General features: G+C 43.5%; 1 protein-coding gene across 4 annotated transcripts in view; it reads left to right on the plus strand.

The window, feature by feature from the left end:
* The window catches only part of shf (Src homology 2 domain containing F), a 100,997-nt gene that overhangs the window by 73,333 nt on the left and 10,467 nt on the right, over positions 1-17,197 (plus strand). For 2 of the 4 annotated variants that reach the window (XM_008283926.1, XM_008283927.1), the window contains 3 exons: positions 8,672-8,818; positions 15,472-15,646; positions 15,785-15,904. In XM_008283926.1, the coding sequence (XP_008282148.1) occupies positions 8,672-8,818; positions 15,472-15,646; positions 15,785-15,904 (442 nt within the window). The remainder of the gene's footprint in view (positions 1-8,671; positions 8,819-15,471; positions 15,647-15,784; positions 15,905-17,197) is intronic. The other 2 variants (XM_008283928.1, XM_008283929.1) reach the window with 1 other exon arrangement.

The following is a 17,197-nucleotide window of genomic DNA, read 5'->3' on the forward strand; positions in this document are numbered from 1 at the left end:
GCTTTGAAATCACAGATCCATTGCATTTCAAGACAGCTAAATAATAATAATAATACCGAGGATAGGCGAGACATTAATCCCCTCTGGTGTTGTGCTGTTAATGGGTTGTTAGGATGGACTCACTGGGGACCAGTCGAGAGATCTGGAGACCCTAAAACGTAATTTGCATGTACAGCTATGTTTTAAAGTCCAATATTAAAACACATTATTAATGCCAAATCTTCAAACCACTTTCATCTGACTCGAAACTGTTGAATCTAATTTTGATGTAACGCCTTGAAAATCCTCAGAGCCCACAGATTCAGACAGTATTTCCACATTGAAGCACAAGCCCGAGTAAATCTCCACTGATGAACTTATCAGAACCAAATCTGATTTGATAACTTCTGACACTAATTTCCGTCTTGAACGATGTTAACAATATTGTCCAAAATTAGCGAAGTAGCACAACGGCAGGGTTGTTTTTGTCTCAACTATCTATTTGACATTCATCAGCAGCCATCAGCATGAAGGAGAAGGACTCTGCTGTAATATATAACATGTTTAAGTGTGTGTTGATGTCTCCTACGTGGCATTACTATGGAAGCAGGCTCATGAATCTCATTTGTGGAAGAAGAAAAAGAGGCTCGAGGGAGTGTTTAGTGCATACCTGCAGGTAATGAGAGTAGCACTCTGTACCAACCAGCAGTACTTAAAGATAGTGTTACCTCTTGAAACGTGTGAGAACACAGGAAACAAGCTCGGTCCACTGAAAGATGAGAACAGGACATGTTCCTGATTCTTTGCATTGTGGCAGCAGGTCTGATTTGAAAAGAGCTTATTGGGGTTGTATCAGGCTCCAGTCAAACTGTTTTGTACGCTGAATGTAAATATGCACCAATCAGCCACCACATTAAAACACGTATCACTAAACATTGCTGCAAACCAAGCATCCCTGCATGGCAACAGCAGCCTCTTCGTGCAGAACAATGTGCCCCACCACACAACAAAAATTACTCTTAAAGGGGCACGACAAGGAGCCCGAGGAATTGACCCTGCCTCCAAACTCCCCTGATCTTTATCCAATCAAGAACAAGTCAAGGACACATGACACCTCCAGAGTCAGAGCTGTTTCAGTGACTTACACGACATTTAGCAGGTCGTCTTAATTTTGTGGCTGATTGGTGTTTAAATGTCTGTCTATTCATTCATCACCCTTCGATGTTTTGGTAATTTTTTTGTCACTTAATTCCTGTTTCCTGTTTACTTCTGTGTACTCTAGGGACTGGTGGTCTTCATAGAAGTCACACTGTTCTGCCTCTGCCAGTGATTAGTTAAATAAGGGATGCTGCATTCTTAATCACTTTACTTCTCTCCTCATTATTTTTCTGTCAAGCAGCACTCAGAAGTGTTTGTTTAGGGCGCTATTTACTAACACATTCCTCTTCCAACTCCCCCTTTACAGACGGCGTCCCCTCGTTTGATGATGATTAATTTAATTTGCATTGGATGTCAGAGTGTTGACTGGGAATTGAGGAGATAAGTCTTTAAGTTGTCTTTCAAAGGAGAAAAGTGCGGCCTAAAACAAACTTTGATTTATTGCTCGTCTTCGGTCTCTGTTATGTTTAATTCAGGCAGAAATAATTCCCCGCTGTTTGAAAGGCGGAAAAAGAAAAGAGAAGATGAGAATGTTGTCTCTGGGACAAGCCTTGTCAACACAGGCTTGTTGCATTCACAGGTGTCGGTGTAGACTGGCCTTGGATCCTGACATCAAGGAGCTTAGAGAAAGTTTCCCACCTTTCAAGGTTTCAATTTGTGTACCTGAATTCAAGTCTCTGATCTTTGCAACCAGCTTACCTCCAATGTCAAGAAATTATTCACTGCTTTAGTATTTAAGTCCATTTGTGAGCCTTTTTTGATATATATATGCTAGTCTTTCCTGTCTCAATCCATCCTAGCACTGTTTTAGACGTTAAACTTGCAGCAAAGTTCTCCCGGTGTTGTCTCGGAGTTCCCCAACAGCTGCTTTACAACACTAGTGTTGATTCGTTTTCCTCTCAATTTCTGATACCACAAAATCTTTTGTTACATCACAGTGTTTCATATATGCAGTATTGAATTATCTTGCATTCTCACTCAAGGCAGCGTTACTTGGAGTTTATGAAATTTTAGAACTGCAGTCAGTCAGTCAGTCATGGGTCTACTGTAAGTCACAGCTTGAGGCGTCTAGACGTCTTGTTTGCTCAAGTAGCTGTGGAACCAGGTTGGGCTTGAATTTCCATGCTTTACATCTTACTTTCCTTAGTCAAGCCAGTAATAGATTTTCTATTTAATCTCCCCATATGGAGCTGCTTGAATTTGGCAGTGGTGACGTTATTCGAGGTATATTTTCAGAACGTGTTTAGTTATTGGAGCCTCCTCTGAGAAAATTAATCACTACGAGGAGTAGGAGGGGAAAAAAACGTACTTGGGGTCAAAGTGTGGTTTTGATTCTATAACCCAAAGGTGCAAATTGGAAACTAATTAAAGCAATGTGTTATGATGTAAGAGCTTAAACGAAAACGTGTAAAGTAAAATTGTTTCTTTTAACTCGGGGCTTATTTTCATATCACATACACACAAAAGGTGTTATAATAATACCTAAACCGCACATTTAACAGTGAAGCTGAGTTCCCAAACTGCCCATTATAAGTGTCCATTATATTGTGCAAAGCTGCTATCTTACTTAACAGTCGTTGTGCAGCTGCTCCGTGTGGTGGGTGATGATGACACTGTTTGAGGATAACATGTTTGAAAGGGAGATTTGTTTACAACCTGTGTGATTGTCTAACCACTCGTGCTCTGCTCCCTACTGAGTTCCATTGTGGTGATGGTGCAGTGTCTCTAGGTGTCAGCAATTAAGTGAAAATGTTAGCAGTGTGCAGTGCCAGGCTGGATTCAAACATGTCTGTGGGCAGATGGGCTTTTTCTTTTTTCTTTTTTAAAAAAATATAAAGTCAGACTAGCTGTGGTTTCGTGTGCCTTTAGCTTTCTATAGGCCAATTTGCCTCAGTTATGTTTTCTATAGTTGCTGAAGCACTTTACAGCTGCGTAATCTGAATAATTAATGATGCGGTTTACCAGTCGGAATTCAGAAGCACTTTCCTGCTCACGTCAAAACCTTCACAGTTTATATTCCAACAATTATGTGGGAAATGAAAGTGTCTCCAAACAAAGTATTAGCAGATAATGAAGAAAGATGCACAACGTTACTAAATTGTGGAGTGGATTTAAAAAAAAAAAAAAATAAAAAACAGGATTAAGCGAGGACCAAGTGCTGCCTACACCCTCCCACCCTGGTATAACACGATAATGCAATCTGCACAAAAGACTATTTGTCTTCATTAATGATGGGAGAAGGAGAGCACACTAATGCTCCGTGCTGCAGCCCTTTCTCCTCAGCTGTCCTTATTCCTGCCTGCATGCCTCGCCTCTTCACAACACTAGGACTGGTGTTATTTTTCACCGGTGGACTATCTCCTGACAGGTATGCAATGGAATGTAAATTCCCTGCCTTGTTAGGGTGTTGGGAGGCAGTGTACTTGCGGTTTGGTTAATCACTCATCCTACCTCACTCTTCAGACCGAACTCACGCGCTCGCCACAACCTCTTTCCTGCCTTCCTCCCGGCTGCTGAGAAGGTGATGAATGAGTGCGGGGGGTGAAGAGTGAGGAAGACGCATTAGAATTTGACCACAGATGAAGTGCGTGAGGGCAGGAGAAGGCGTGCCCGCATGTCCGCCGGCCTCTGTGCAGTGGCTCTGCATGTGGCACCCTCACTCACACGCCCAGACGTGGACACGCCGCCACTGGAAATCTGAGCTTTGTCACAGCAGGAATGGGATCGAGAGCCATTGTTACCTAATCTCCTTGCCCTCTGTTACCTGCTTGTAGCTCCTTTCCCTTGGCTCCTGGCCAGCAGGGTACCACGCATTTAACACAGGAGATCAGAGACAGCGTTGTCGCCTGGTCCCTCAGGTCTTGGGGAGCTTTATGGTTTTTTAATGAATCTTCATGGGCTTAACGACCCAGAAATCTGAGACTCAAGTCTAATGTCCTAAAATAAATAATTGATTCAGTTACAGTCCTCCGTTGGCGACTTGCGCCAGGGTTAACGCCAGCTGTTTTGTGGGTGCCACGGTTCTGTTTCTTTCTGCCTGGCTGATCCGATTTCCCCCAGCGCTGTCTGTCACTCTGCAGCTCTGTCTTGTCCTCCTGGCCTCTGCTTCAACACCCTGCTGATAACCTTCCTGACAGCCCTCTTTCATGAGCCTCAAATGTGTCCTGCTGTCTTCCACCGAGCGCTGCCACGGGTCTTATCTTCACTCACACACATTGGCCACACACAACAGCACCGTAGAGCTCCCTCACAAAGTATAGAAGCAGCGCTCCGCCACCAAGTCCCCCAGAAGCTCCCGCTGGCCGGCCGTCAGTAACCCATCTGTGCCTTTCTCTCTATATGGAAGAGCAGGAATAAAGGCCGTGCTGTCATCTCATCTCCGTCACCTATTTTCTATGCCGCTTTCTTTTTAAATCCAAACACGTGGTCTTTCAAAACAGATCTGTACTTTGAAAGCGAGCCGGACCGTATAATGTGATGGATACAGTATGCAGAGAATTATGAGGTGGCATTTCAGTTCCCCTGGAGCATTACACACTTGTTATCTGTAATGATTTGAGTGCCGATGGAACAAACACGTCTTCAGAAGAGCCAGGTTTTGTCTTCCGAGCTCTTCTGCTCATAATGTGCGGCATAAACATCACAATCTTCCAGCTTGTTTTGAATATGCATGCAATTAGCCAACCAAATTAAGCAGAACTAAATTAAATGGCGTTGGTGGAAACAAGCATAGCTGGTGATTTATGGTGCTGCACTGTTTACAGTGATGAAGTGCCATGGGCTAATGAAAAGCCTCAGTAAACAAATACCTGGTTTTAAAAATAGATCTGCTCCTGAAAGAACAAAGGGAAGGAAAACAGAGTTTAAAAAAAAAAAGAAAAGAAACAGGGACTCTTGTCCATGTTTAAATATTCTGTTTTTTTCTTGTCCTTTTGATGAACTACGCTGTCGACACAAATGTGATGCAAATAATAAACGACATGCCCAAAGCAAGCAGGACGATGGATGGATGCGTGAAGCTGTTTTCAGATTTTGCCATTCAAATTCTGAACATGGCCACTTTTGTGTAGTTAACTCGAGCAACAGGTGCCTCGTCAATTCCGAATCATTGATAGCCTTCCTTCCAGTGTCAACAGGAGAAGTTGTGTGCTAATATGGATTGAGGATTATGCAAATGAGAAATGGCATATCGATCCAAATGCAATCAGAGTAGATGCCAAAGAAGATTGGATGTATGTGCGTGCTCCTTCAGAAATCTGGCTCCTTCATTACGTCTGTCTTTTAATTCAAGAAAGAAAAATACCAACACAGCTGCTAATAAATAGGGTAATGGTACTTCAAAATTCTGTTTGAGAATTTTATAAGTGGATGCCAACATGCATCAGAAGACTTACTAATGTGTGAAAGTATAATAACTATAGAAAGACGATAAATTAAAGGAGCAACGTGAACCCTTGACTCCTTCAGTAAGAGGACGTGGTAGCTCTGTTATGTTGTGGGGGGATTTCGCTTTGGGTCAGCTTGTCCCCGTAGAGGAAAGAATCACTGCAAATGAATACAAAGTCGCTCTCACCTTTATCCCAATGATGAAACATTTATATCATGACATTAGTGGTCTCGTCCAGGATGACGGTGCTCCCATGCATACAGCATTATAGTGAGAGCGACTGACATTTTCTACCTGGTATTCATGTGCAGTCTCTTCAACACTTAACCTGTTATTTCCACCGACAACAATGTGCCACCCCCACAGCTGATAATGGGTCCAAATGTGCACCAGCCTACGTAGCTTTAAACGGGTTTATACAACACTGTGTGTATATATATGTTTATGTTGAGCAGCGTGACAGAGGCGGATATGGGAAAATGTCGGTTGCGATGTGATAAGCCTTGTGATCCGTATGTAAATCAGCTCTAATGTATACACCATCGCTGTTGTTCCCTTAACCCTGAATTTGAATTTGACACAGGATTTGAAAGAAAGTGTAAGGATGCACTTATCTCTGCGGCAATATTGCATTGAGTGTTGCCTTAAGGACTGGCAGCACTTTTAAATGCAGTGCATGGTGAGGCACGCAGAGTTTAAAACAAACACACACCTGGCTATTGAATTCCTTAATTTTCACTGCGCTAAATGTTATTATTCAGCTGTGCAACCAAGCGAGTCTGAGCCACGCTTACCCAAATCATCTACTCGTCCCCACAGTGAAGCTGCAGAGTGCAGGCAGCCTTCTGCTCCCCAAACAATTACACGCTAATCTGCAATGTGAAATGAGTATTAGGCTTTTAATCTCATAGGAAGAGAGTCCCCCTACTTCACCCCAAAGTAGAGGAAGTTATATTATCTCGCAGAGTTTTTTGACCTTCTGTCTCCATCCCACACCTCTCCCATCAGGTTAGACAGCAAGCAGCTCCGCCTTCCAGCCACCTTTTTTCGAGATTAGCCCCTTGACACCGCGGGCTCAGCTATTTAATTGCTTGTCGGATTGAATATTCTCCAGTTTCCCCCCCTTCATCTAGCTCCAAGATATTGCTTCTCATTAGCATGTCCCGTACCACTGCCATTCCTTGCAGGGTGGAAGACAGACAAGTCTATGACATTATGTTCATCCTCGCTCTGAAAACCAGCCTACAAAAGACAGTGACACATTTATGGTGGAAGCACTGCTCTGTCTTGATTGGAAATGTTACCGACTGCAAATAATTGCCGTCTAATAATCTTAACCTAAAGTCATTAACATTTTCTACTGCCATTAATAATAACCAGTGCATGACCAGAGCAGCAAAGTCGAAAACTCAAACCCAGACTGCTGAAATAGAAACAATCTTTTAAAAATAGCTGGCACCACACACACTCGTTGACATATCACAAAGAGCACCTGTATATTTATCTGATTACCATCAACCAATGAAGTCTCCCCCTATTTGTTAACACCCTTCCTGGGTCAAATAAGGCCATCGTCTTTCTTACACGACTGATGAGATGGATGATTTCAGAGCACGTCAATAGATAGAAGCGTTAGGCACAACTGAGAGAGTTTGTTGCCAGTGTTATTTCATACTTTCAAATCAGCCGTATTCACTGAATACATTTGAATTTGCTAAAGGAGAGGGAGTTTGGGGAATGATTTAACGGGCGACTTGCATGATTTGTTTTTCCTGCTTCTTCTTGTTGGAGCTTAAAAGACCTGTCACTGGTTTTGATGCTGCTGGATTCGTGTCGAAAAGCGCCGACTGCCAAAAGTATCGGCCGGCTTGATGAAAGCACGTTAAATTTACTTTCTTTTAACTAATTTCACCCACTGTAGTAAGATCTCCAGCACCATGGACAGTGACATTAGAGTGCTCTTAATAGCGATGTGAACTGCGTTGCTGGAAGGATCTATTTTGAGATCTATGTAACACACAGTCATGGAGTCATATATAACACACCCTCCAGAGGAGCACAGAGTAGTTTTCCAAAGCTATTACTGCTGGACCACATTTATTTATTAGCCTTGGCTGGTAACACAGGCTTTCTCTTGGATGTAGAAAAAACAATCCCCCTCTTCATCCCATTTATTGAGCATCCTCAGCTATTTAACAAGTCACCCTACGTTAGAAACAGATGTGCCTCTGCTGGAGTGCGCGATTTAGCCCAGTAATGTCCCGGCTGGACAGCAGACATACATTATTTAAAGGGCAGGAGCATGACTAGTGTCCACTGCTGGGATGGATTACTCTGAGCTACATTCCAGCAACAGATATTGTCTACATTGTTGTTTATCTTAATATAGATGCCTAAGAACTTTTTTTTTTTTTTCAAACTCGCCTCAACACAGCAGAGTGTATGCTGCTGTACTCTATCACTGACTGTCTATAGCTTAGCTTAAGGCCTCTTTCTGTTGTATAGTCTGCACTTTTACTGCACATCCTTGTGTCCATTGTATTATTTGGGCCTGCCACATCATGCAGTAAGAACTCAGAACCATGTTTCTCGTCCATCACTTCCAAAGCGAAGCCGAAGTTGCTCAGGCTTGGGTTCTTGGGGGGTAATATAGAAGCAGAAAGGAGAAGGCAGGGTGCTAAAGGCTGAACAAATTGGGTATAACAGTGGCTTGGTGATTTTAAGTCCAGTATTAAACTTGCTTATCTTATACAAAGCCTTTCAAATCCCTTTTTTGTAACTTTCATGCCCTCTCAACAATCAGTGCATTCAACTCGGAACTTTAACCAAAGTGGAAGCTGCTTCAAAACACAGTCAAACATCTAGAACTAACTTCACTTCCTTTTCAGTCTTGTTGTATTCCTCCCCTTTCTAGTCCACAGCTGCTGCTGATGCTTGGATCACAGCAAAAGACCAGCTCTCTGGCACAAGGCTGGCATCTTCTTCTCCTACCCACAGTATTTCTCACTTACTCCTTCTACCTTTTCTCCCTTTTCTTCTGTTTTCTGTCATCACGTCCCTCTCCTCGCTCCCTTTTGTCGTTGTCCATTTGTGCCTCTTGTTGCTGTCCTCTCCTTCCCTCCATCTCTCCTCTGGTGACACTTGCAGTAGAGATTAAAGTGATCAAGGACCTACCATGGCCTCCTCCTGTCGGCCAACTCAACACCAGCCCTCCCCCGGTGGAGGAGCTAGAGTCTCCTTCCCAGACAGCTCAGCCCTCGCCGGGACAGACAAGCTGTGACCAGCACCACCATGGTGGGTGTTGGTGTTCACATTGTCCAGCGTCTTTCCCATCGATAACCCCGCCACCTCCACCTCTCCCTGTCCGTCTGTCCGTCAGTCAGTCCACCCATCCATTAATCCATCCATCCATCCATCCATTCATCCATATGTGTGACTCCATCAAGGAGCAAATTGAAAAGCAAAGAATGTGTGTAGTATTCATGTGTGGCATATTGCATATCTTTATTCCATTTTTGTGCTCGTCCTGAACTTCTAGCAGGGAATTATCTGAAAAAGAATAACTAGCACTGCATCTGTTCGGGAGGGCACATTATGATTATATTTGTCTTAAATTTTCCACTCAGTGATGACTTATTGAAAGAGTTCTCATCTCTGAGAAGCACTGAATAATATGACTTTAGGTATTAGCTCGGTAATGACTCCACTTTTCCATCTGGATTACATGTGGCAGAAAATCACTAACTCTCGTGCAGGTTTTAGGCTGAAGGCTCATTAGTTTTAATTGTGCTGAACTGCCTTCTGCATGCGTAATTGCCGTTCGCTGTGACCCCCATTTCCTCTTGTCAACATACTCATAACCATCCCAGATGTCCCTCTGGCCTGCTGTTCTCTACAAGCGATTCACATGAACTAAAAAAAAATAACCAACTCATTTGAACAGAAGTTTGCCTCTTGACTTATTGCTATATTTACCATCATACTGGACACAATGAATGAGTAGTTCACCTATTTTTAACCAGGAGAGCCATTAGTTGATTTTTGAAGCCCTTGCACATACTCCGACTGCTGTAATTATCCAGGGACAAGAAGGACATGTAGCAGAACTAATGCCAGGAATGGGATTTCCCCTGGCAGAGTGGGAAGACTTAGAGTGAGGCCATGTAAGAGGACACCGCTGTGTGCTGTAGGCGAGGACAGGGCAAGGAGTTGATTTATGTCCATAAATCCATGGGAAAGGTTCTGGTTCCCCCCTGTGATGTGAGTGGGTTTAAGATTGGCGTCCAGTTGTAAAGTGATCCTCTCTCTGTCTCAGCCAGTATGGCCCCACTCTACATCTTTGGGGTCAGAGGTCGACGTGGCAGACACAAGGGGGGGTTGATGGCCTCCTCAACCCCTGTGAATACAGTTACAACGCACTCTCCTGACCTCAACACACAGGCAGACCCTCAGTCGCACTCCAAGACTTTAGTCATCCGTTATATGCGGGCACAGAGCTCAGGATCTGTGTGTGTTTGAACAGGCTATTGTGATTTGTTCTAATATTGAGCAGGGAAAAAACAATAGCCGTTACAATTCAGGTAAATCTACATTATCAGCTCAACCTTATTATTACAACTGAAACACAGACTGACAGGCCAGATATTACATCTACATATTAATGGAGCACTTTTTTTTTGTCTGAGTATAATAAAGAGCTTTCTGCCTTTGTTTTTTTGACATGCATTAATTATCCACACTTTGAAGCGTGTCTCTTACCTTCTCCTTCCTCTAATCTAAGGAGACGAGGGGAAAAAAATGAAGTCATTAAAAGATATCTAGATTTAATTTTTGAATCGATTCATTTACTGACACTTTGGAGGGTCATTCCTTTGTCTTGGAAAACCTAATTAGTGTTTCATTTTGAAATGTATAGAAAAGAGGAGAGAATATTCCTAAACGGTGGAATCATCAGAGATTAAACTTACAGATTCAGCCGCAGCAGTGGGGCTTGGAAAATATATTATTAAAAACCATCCAACAAATCATTGCATAGGTTCCTGGTGCACATAATTAATGTCAACATAGAAGTAAGAGATTTATTTTTTTGTGTTAAAGCTACCCATTCCTGTGGTTTCAGAACATGCTGCACAGTGCATTCTAATGAGATGCAGACCTGTTAATCATTTCACACATTCTAGCTTGGAAACTTAATTTTCACCTCACAATACAGCAGTCAATGACACACGTCGCCCCTCAGACTCGTCATCCTTTTTGATAGGAGCATCATTAGTAAATGAGAATTAATTAGCCAGCTCAATTAGAGAAATGTGCGCAGGACTGTCTGTGGAGAGGGAGGAGGAATATTCAGTTTGTTCAGCCTAGTCAGAGATTTCTCTTACTGTGCATTTTGAATATTGCGACGCATGAAGAGTTTACCATTCCATTTTGCAGTGTTTCTTTATTTAACTTTATTTTCTGTGATGCTAGATGGCTACTGTAAGTGTTCCACTCCATTTCGTCTGGCATTACGTTGTACTGTGCTGAGCTTTGCCCTCCTGTGCTGTATTACATTCCAGCGCTTTATCTGGTGGATTGGTTGCAGTCTAATCACGCAAATGTCCTTTTGACATTTATGCTTATCTGTGTTCCAACCAATCAGCTCGCTCTCTCGCAAACTGTCCCTCCCCGTCGTCCTTTGTGGGGTTTTTGTTATTTTTATTTTTTTTATAGCGCTCTCCGAAGGAAGCTATGTGTCTGAAGGGGACAGGTCTTTCAGCCATCAGTCACCATCTGACTGACAGTTCAATCTGATACACAGATTCCATTTGCTGTGCTTTACAAGCAGCAATACTGATAACGCACACAGATGCCCCCGCACATTTCCGTACGTGTTTTCGTGTGTTTATGTGAGGACACGCGTGCGAGTGTGTGTGTGTGTGTGTGTGCGCGGGTGCATGAGTTTCCACCCTCTCGTCCCTCTTAAGCTGCCTCTCAGGGCTTTTGTTCTCCCGTGAGCCAATCCTCTCGTCAATCTCCTGTCGGCCATGCCTCGGACTGCGCGCTCCGGAGAATGAAAGGGGAATTGGTTTCCCTCACTCCCGCTGATATTCAGCCTTAAAAAATAATTCTACAACAGTTTGATGCTTGTGTTGGTGAGACGGCTGGCAAACAGAGGGGACATCGGTTCATTCACACTTGAGCAAATAAAGTGATGGCTTTTGTTTAGTTCGCAGGATCTTTCTTCGGGGTTATACTCTTCTTGTAGGACTGTGCACTATGCCTGCAGAGAAGTCTAAGCTCTGACAGGAAAGGTTGACAGGGTGAGCTCCACAGAGAATAGCTGCTCAACCCTTTCTTTGAGGTGGGGGAAAAAAAAGTTTAATCAAGGTCAAGTAAAGCACTGATTGTTGGATCTGGGCAAGGGCAGGAATTAGTGTGAGCATGGGGAGAATGGAGGAGATGTGAAGAGCTGAGGTTCGGTCTGACGGCAGAGAGGGCTGTCAATACAATACAGAGATGGATCTGTGGGAAAAGCCAAGATGTCAACATCCATCTTTACACCTCAATAGCAGACACCTTTTCCAGCCTCTTATGCTTCAAACTCTTGAATGAAAAAAAAGTACAATCCATATATGGACATAAAATGTAAGACGGCTGCTGAGTAACTTTGTTGTAATTTTGCTGTAAAAACCAATATAATCAGTAACTCCTAGTACTCCATTAAAACCACAAACAGTGGCGATAACAGATCTCCTTTTCTTGTGGCGACATTCCTCCACAGTCCATTTTCCACTCTCTTTTTCTGTCCCTGACGAGCAAGAGACCGTGTAGAAGAAGAAAAAAAAAGACAGAGAGAGTTAGAGAGACGGTGCCTGAGTGTGTGTGAGATAGAAAGATCAAAAGAGAAGGTGAGCGAGAGAAGAGGAGGCAGGGCCAGACATATGCAAACAGGAAGAGAGAAAGTGAAAGCAAAGGAGGGAGAGCAATTGGCTGCGTCTTCATGTTGTGATCTGTCAGCACTGACAGGGGCTGAATGGAGCAAACATGCATCTCCTGTGTCCCCTTGGTCAGTTTCCATGGAAACACTATTTCTCACCCTTACACATATACTGTACGTTCATCCATCTCGCAGTGAATTCCCCGCAGTCCGCATGTGATTCAGATGGACTGTGTGGGGAAAAAAAAAAATGAAAGAGAACTAATAATGTCTTTCATGTGGACTTACATGCAACACATGGCGCATCATTTGGCTGCCTATAGTCCCAGGCATCAGACTGGAAGGAAATGGAGCTGCAGCTCATACTTCTCCACAGGTCTGAGGTTAGACCCACAATTTACCCAGCTGTCATGCAACAGTACAATTTGGCTGTCATTGTAAGATTCAGCCGTAGCCCAGTAACGAACAAAAGTGCAGAGGCCAAGATAACAATCGGAGTCATTGGGAATAATCATTTCCATGAGTTTATGTTTAGGGAAACGCATCAGTGAGCTCAAGGCCAGCGAGTTCAACCTGGAGTTGAGTGCGGAGGTTAAGGGGAGCCCCTGGTGGTCGGAGCTGAAACAACAACAAGCTGCATGCACAGCCACTTGCTGCTGGATCATGTTCCACCGCAGGTAGTGTTGGGAGAAGTGGTCACATCTATCCCTTTAAGAGAAACATTTCTTCTTGCATCCAAAATAAAGCCAGAGTTGTTGTAGATATTTTAATACATAGATTATTAGAAATCTAGCACCCCGTTAGTAAAGTGCTGCTCACGTATTGTTGCGTTAATGACTTAACATGCGTTTAGATTGTTTAATAATGGGGTCTGTGGCCTCTTCTGAAAGTTCACAACATATGTCTTAGATGTCATCAGATGATTAATTGGGTTGGAAATAAGAGGAGGCAAAGCTCTGATACACAAACTTGGATTAAGTTTCTGGATGTTTCTGCAGTCTTTGCTTTTATGTGAATTTTACAAGTAACCAGTTGTTCAACCTGTAGCATTTTATTACATTTTATAAGCTGTGTGTGTAAAATCTGATTCTGAAAGTATTTAATTAAATTCAGATATGAAGTGTCACAGTAGCTCTAAGTTCTGAGGACTTTATGGACCTTTGTTTATTTACACTTGGAGCTACATGCATCTTATTACCTATAAAGACACAGATAAACAGAAGATTTATGCATACTAATTAAAAAAAGACAACATTATCAATAAAAAAACATTTAAAAGACGAATTACAAAAAATATAAATCTGTGAAAAATACGTAGATTAGCTAAAAGATGAAAATTAGTCACATTTTAGGTTGCTCTGCAAAACTTAAGTACAGTACTTAAGTAAATATACTTAGTTAATCCATAATGCTAATTGCAAAATCATCTCACTGCCAGTTGGCATGAGAGCGCGACTGATTCTTTCCATGTGCATACATTATTTCATTTACAGTGGAAGAGGGGCATATGCTCTCCCATTTAGACCTACTTAGTTGTTTCCTCACGCTTCCTCACATTTGTTGACTTGGCATTGTCTCTTGTAGCCTAAATTGACTGATTGAAACTGTCAGCCCGTCAGCTCAGCGTGATACGGGAGCTACTTGGCGCGCTCACACACTGTAACGTGTAATGCAATCCTCCGACTGGAATGCAGAGTCTAGACGGATGTAGGTCCGTCTCCATTGACATGTTGTTAAGATCACAGTGCCTGTCTGTCTGTACAGCGCCTGCCATGTTCAGCCTGTAGTAATTAAACACTGGATGCAAGACTGGCCATTAGTGACGGAGAGCAGCAAAGACGGACGCCGTCTCGTGGATGCGAGTTTTTCTACTACATTAACCCCTTCCATCAGGCTCAGCTTTGATGTGTTGATCTTAAGCCGTAAAGCAGCCAACAATCTCCAGCTAAAGCTTGTCATACGGTTGATGTAGGAAGCCGCCCCTCTGTTATTGCTTGAGAAGCGTGTCAGTGGCTCTAAATAGTTTCTTCCAAAGCTCGGGGTGTTTTGACATCAATTATAGTGATGGATGACTGAGGGAAAATGGCTAAAAGACACAAACACACACACACACACAAACACACAGATGACCACCGCACATGACCACTTCGCCGACCTCCACTGTCCAGCCTTTCATTCTTTCACCCTCTTTAACCCCCTTTCCAGAATTCGCTTTCATTCGTCCTTGTGAATATTATCTTCTCTTTTGTTCTCACGTTCGCTGCTGTAAATAAACCTGAATACCTTTTCTGTCAGCCGACTGGCTGTGAAGATGCTCAGTGACCTCCAGCAGTCAGATCATGAGCACAGGTCACCTCAAGCCCCCCCCCACACACACAGACGATCAAACGCTTCCCTGTAACGTTGCCAAGACAGCTCGTCGTGTCCACAGTTGACCGTGAGAGTTTGAAAAGCCAGTTTAATGTTTGACTTGCAGAACTTGTGCGTGGGATTCGTGCGTGTGCGTACGGATGTGTGACATTTTCCCAGAGTGCTTGTTTGTACATTCGTGTGTGCTCAAAAGAGCGTGCATGCTCACACATACTGCAGCGTATACGGGTGTATTTGCAGACACGTGTGGTCGCTGGAGGAAGTTTGTATGTGTGTGTATTTTTTCTCTCACTGGAATGTGTACACAGTGGGAAAGGATTGATTTATGCCTCTTCCACTGTGTGTGCATGTCCTTCAGTTGGATGAGTTGCACAAAGTGACTGTGTGTGTGTGTGTGAGAGAGTAAAAGCACAACCTGGATTTGGGTTCTCACATGCTGCATTGATCCAGTTCAGCAGATAACATGTGACACCGTTTCACGCACAAGTATCTACTTCCAATTAAGCACACTAGCTTTTTCAAGTGACCTTAACCTGATGTTGAGCTTGAGTGTGCGTGTGTGCAGGATGTGCAGTAATATTTTCAGAGCTGTAAGTGGATTTAAAATATCAGATATTTTAGAATAAAATCATTCTTGCTGTGTTTTCCTTCATTACAGTCCAGTTTGATGGTGTAGAGAAGTCTCGAATGTCGCCCACCAAGGAGGGGAAAACTCGCCCACTGCAGCGACATTCCAGTGGCTGTCTGGTCAACACTAAAATGACTTCACTGGACCACTGCAGCTCCTCTCTGGGGGAACGTATTGACCCCACCATGCCTCTGGAAAGCCAGTTGTGAGTGGAATCTTGGTGTTGCCATATTACACCTGCATTTTATCTCAAATACTCCGCTTTGTTAGTTTCGTGTTCCGGAGCAGGTTTGACCCTTCCTTTTGTTCCTCCTTCTTCCTCACCCCTTATTGTTCACTGCAGCTGGTACCACGGAGCCATCAGCCGAACAGACGCAGAGTCGCTGCTCAGGCTGTGTAAAGAGGCCAGCTACCTTGTGAGAAACAGCGAGACCAGCAAGAACGACTACTCCCTCTCCCTTAAGTAAGGACGACACTCTTTTCTCATGAATAACAAGCCACAAACACTATTATCAGATATTCAGTTGTGCGTGACAACTTTTAAATGCTCAGTACAGATTTTCCTCTGTCAGAGATTGGTGTATTTTCTATGCTTTGAACGCATAGAAACAACTTACTGGCGGAGTGCACACAGTGGACAAGCCTTGCCGATAAAGGTCCATGTGTACCTGTGCCCTAGGAGTCTTGCTGACTCGGCTTGTTTTGTATGGTAATAGCGTTCACCCTTCAGACCTCTATCTCCCACCTGCTGTACATCTTACCCTTGCCTCGTCCTCCACTTCCCCTTGGCAACCCCTCTGACAAAGTCGGCCCCTTGATTCGCCGACGTGCCCGCAACTCGTCTAATGGTGCCCTTTCATCAGTGACCCTCGATCCCTGCCGCATCCCACAGGGGGTTCAAAGAAGCCACTCTGATGGGTTTAGTGTACTCTGACATTTGGAAGAGGTTACTTTCACGTCAAGGCCCACTGTGCAGTCACATCCTATCGCTTTGACGGGAACGTGCAGCTTTGGTTGGTTTGTTTTGATGATTTTCACGAGCAGGTGTCAGGACCAGGTGCCATGGCAACTGTGTCAGAAACATAACCAGAAATTTGTAACCGTCTCAAAGCTTTCCGAAAGCAACTGTGGTTAATTTGCCACAGCTATCACCTTTAATATCTTTGTATCTTTGTTGACAAATGATCTTTTCACATTTACTTTACTGCGAGGAAAGCTCAACCACATGACATTTAGAAAAATCTCCGCAATTCTCTGACGACCTTCAGATGAGATGAAACTATAATATGCAGAGAGACATTGATTAGCCTTGGTTATTACGGCAGGGCTCATCTAGCTGGAGGCTCATATGTCTTGGAAGGGAAATATAATTCTATTCTCTGCTGCTCCAATTCCCTTCATGTTGCTGTAGCTGACTGCCTGTCTAACTTCCTGTCTCATTGCCCGATCATTTGCGTGACTGCTTCTTTTTCTGCCTTATTGACAGACGAACAGACTTTCCGACTCCTAGGACGCTGACTGAGTCGAAAACCACAAAATATGTGCCTAGTTTAGCACTAAACAGCCCATACGGCCACATTTTAAAAGACATCTTGTCACTTACTGCACACAGCCCAACCATGAGTAGCGGAGACATTCAAACAGGCAAAGAGTCCCTTTATCAGCTGTAAGCACACATGAAGTAACTCGACCCCTTGAGCTGCACGATTATGACGTGTTAATCCCAATTATTTTTGATCAGTTTTGAGATCACCAG

Source organism: Stegastes partitus, unplaced genomic scaffold (assembly GCF_000690725.1).
Source record: "Stegastes partitus isolate 25-593 unplaced genomic scaffold, Stegastes_partitus-1.0.2 Scaffold333, whole genome shotgun sequence".
NCBI classification, from domain to species: Eukaryota; Metazoa; Chordata; class Actinopteri; family Pomacentridae; genus Stegastes; species Stegastes partitus.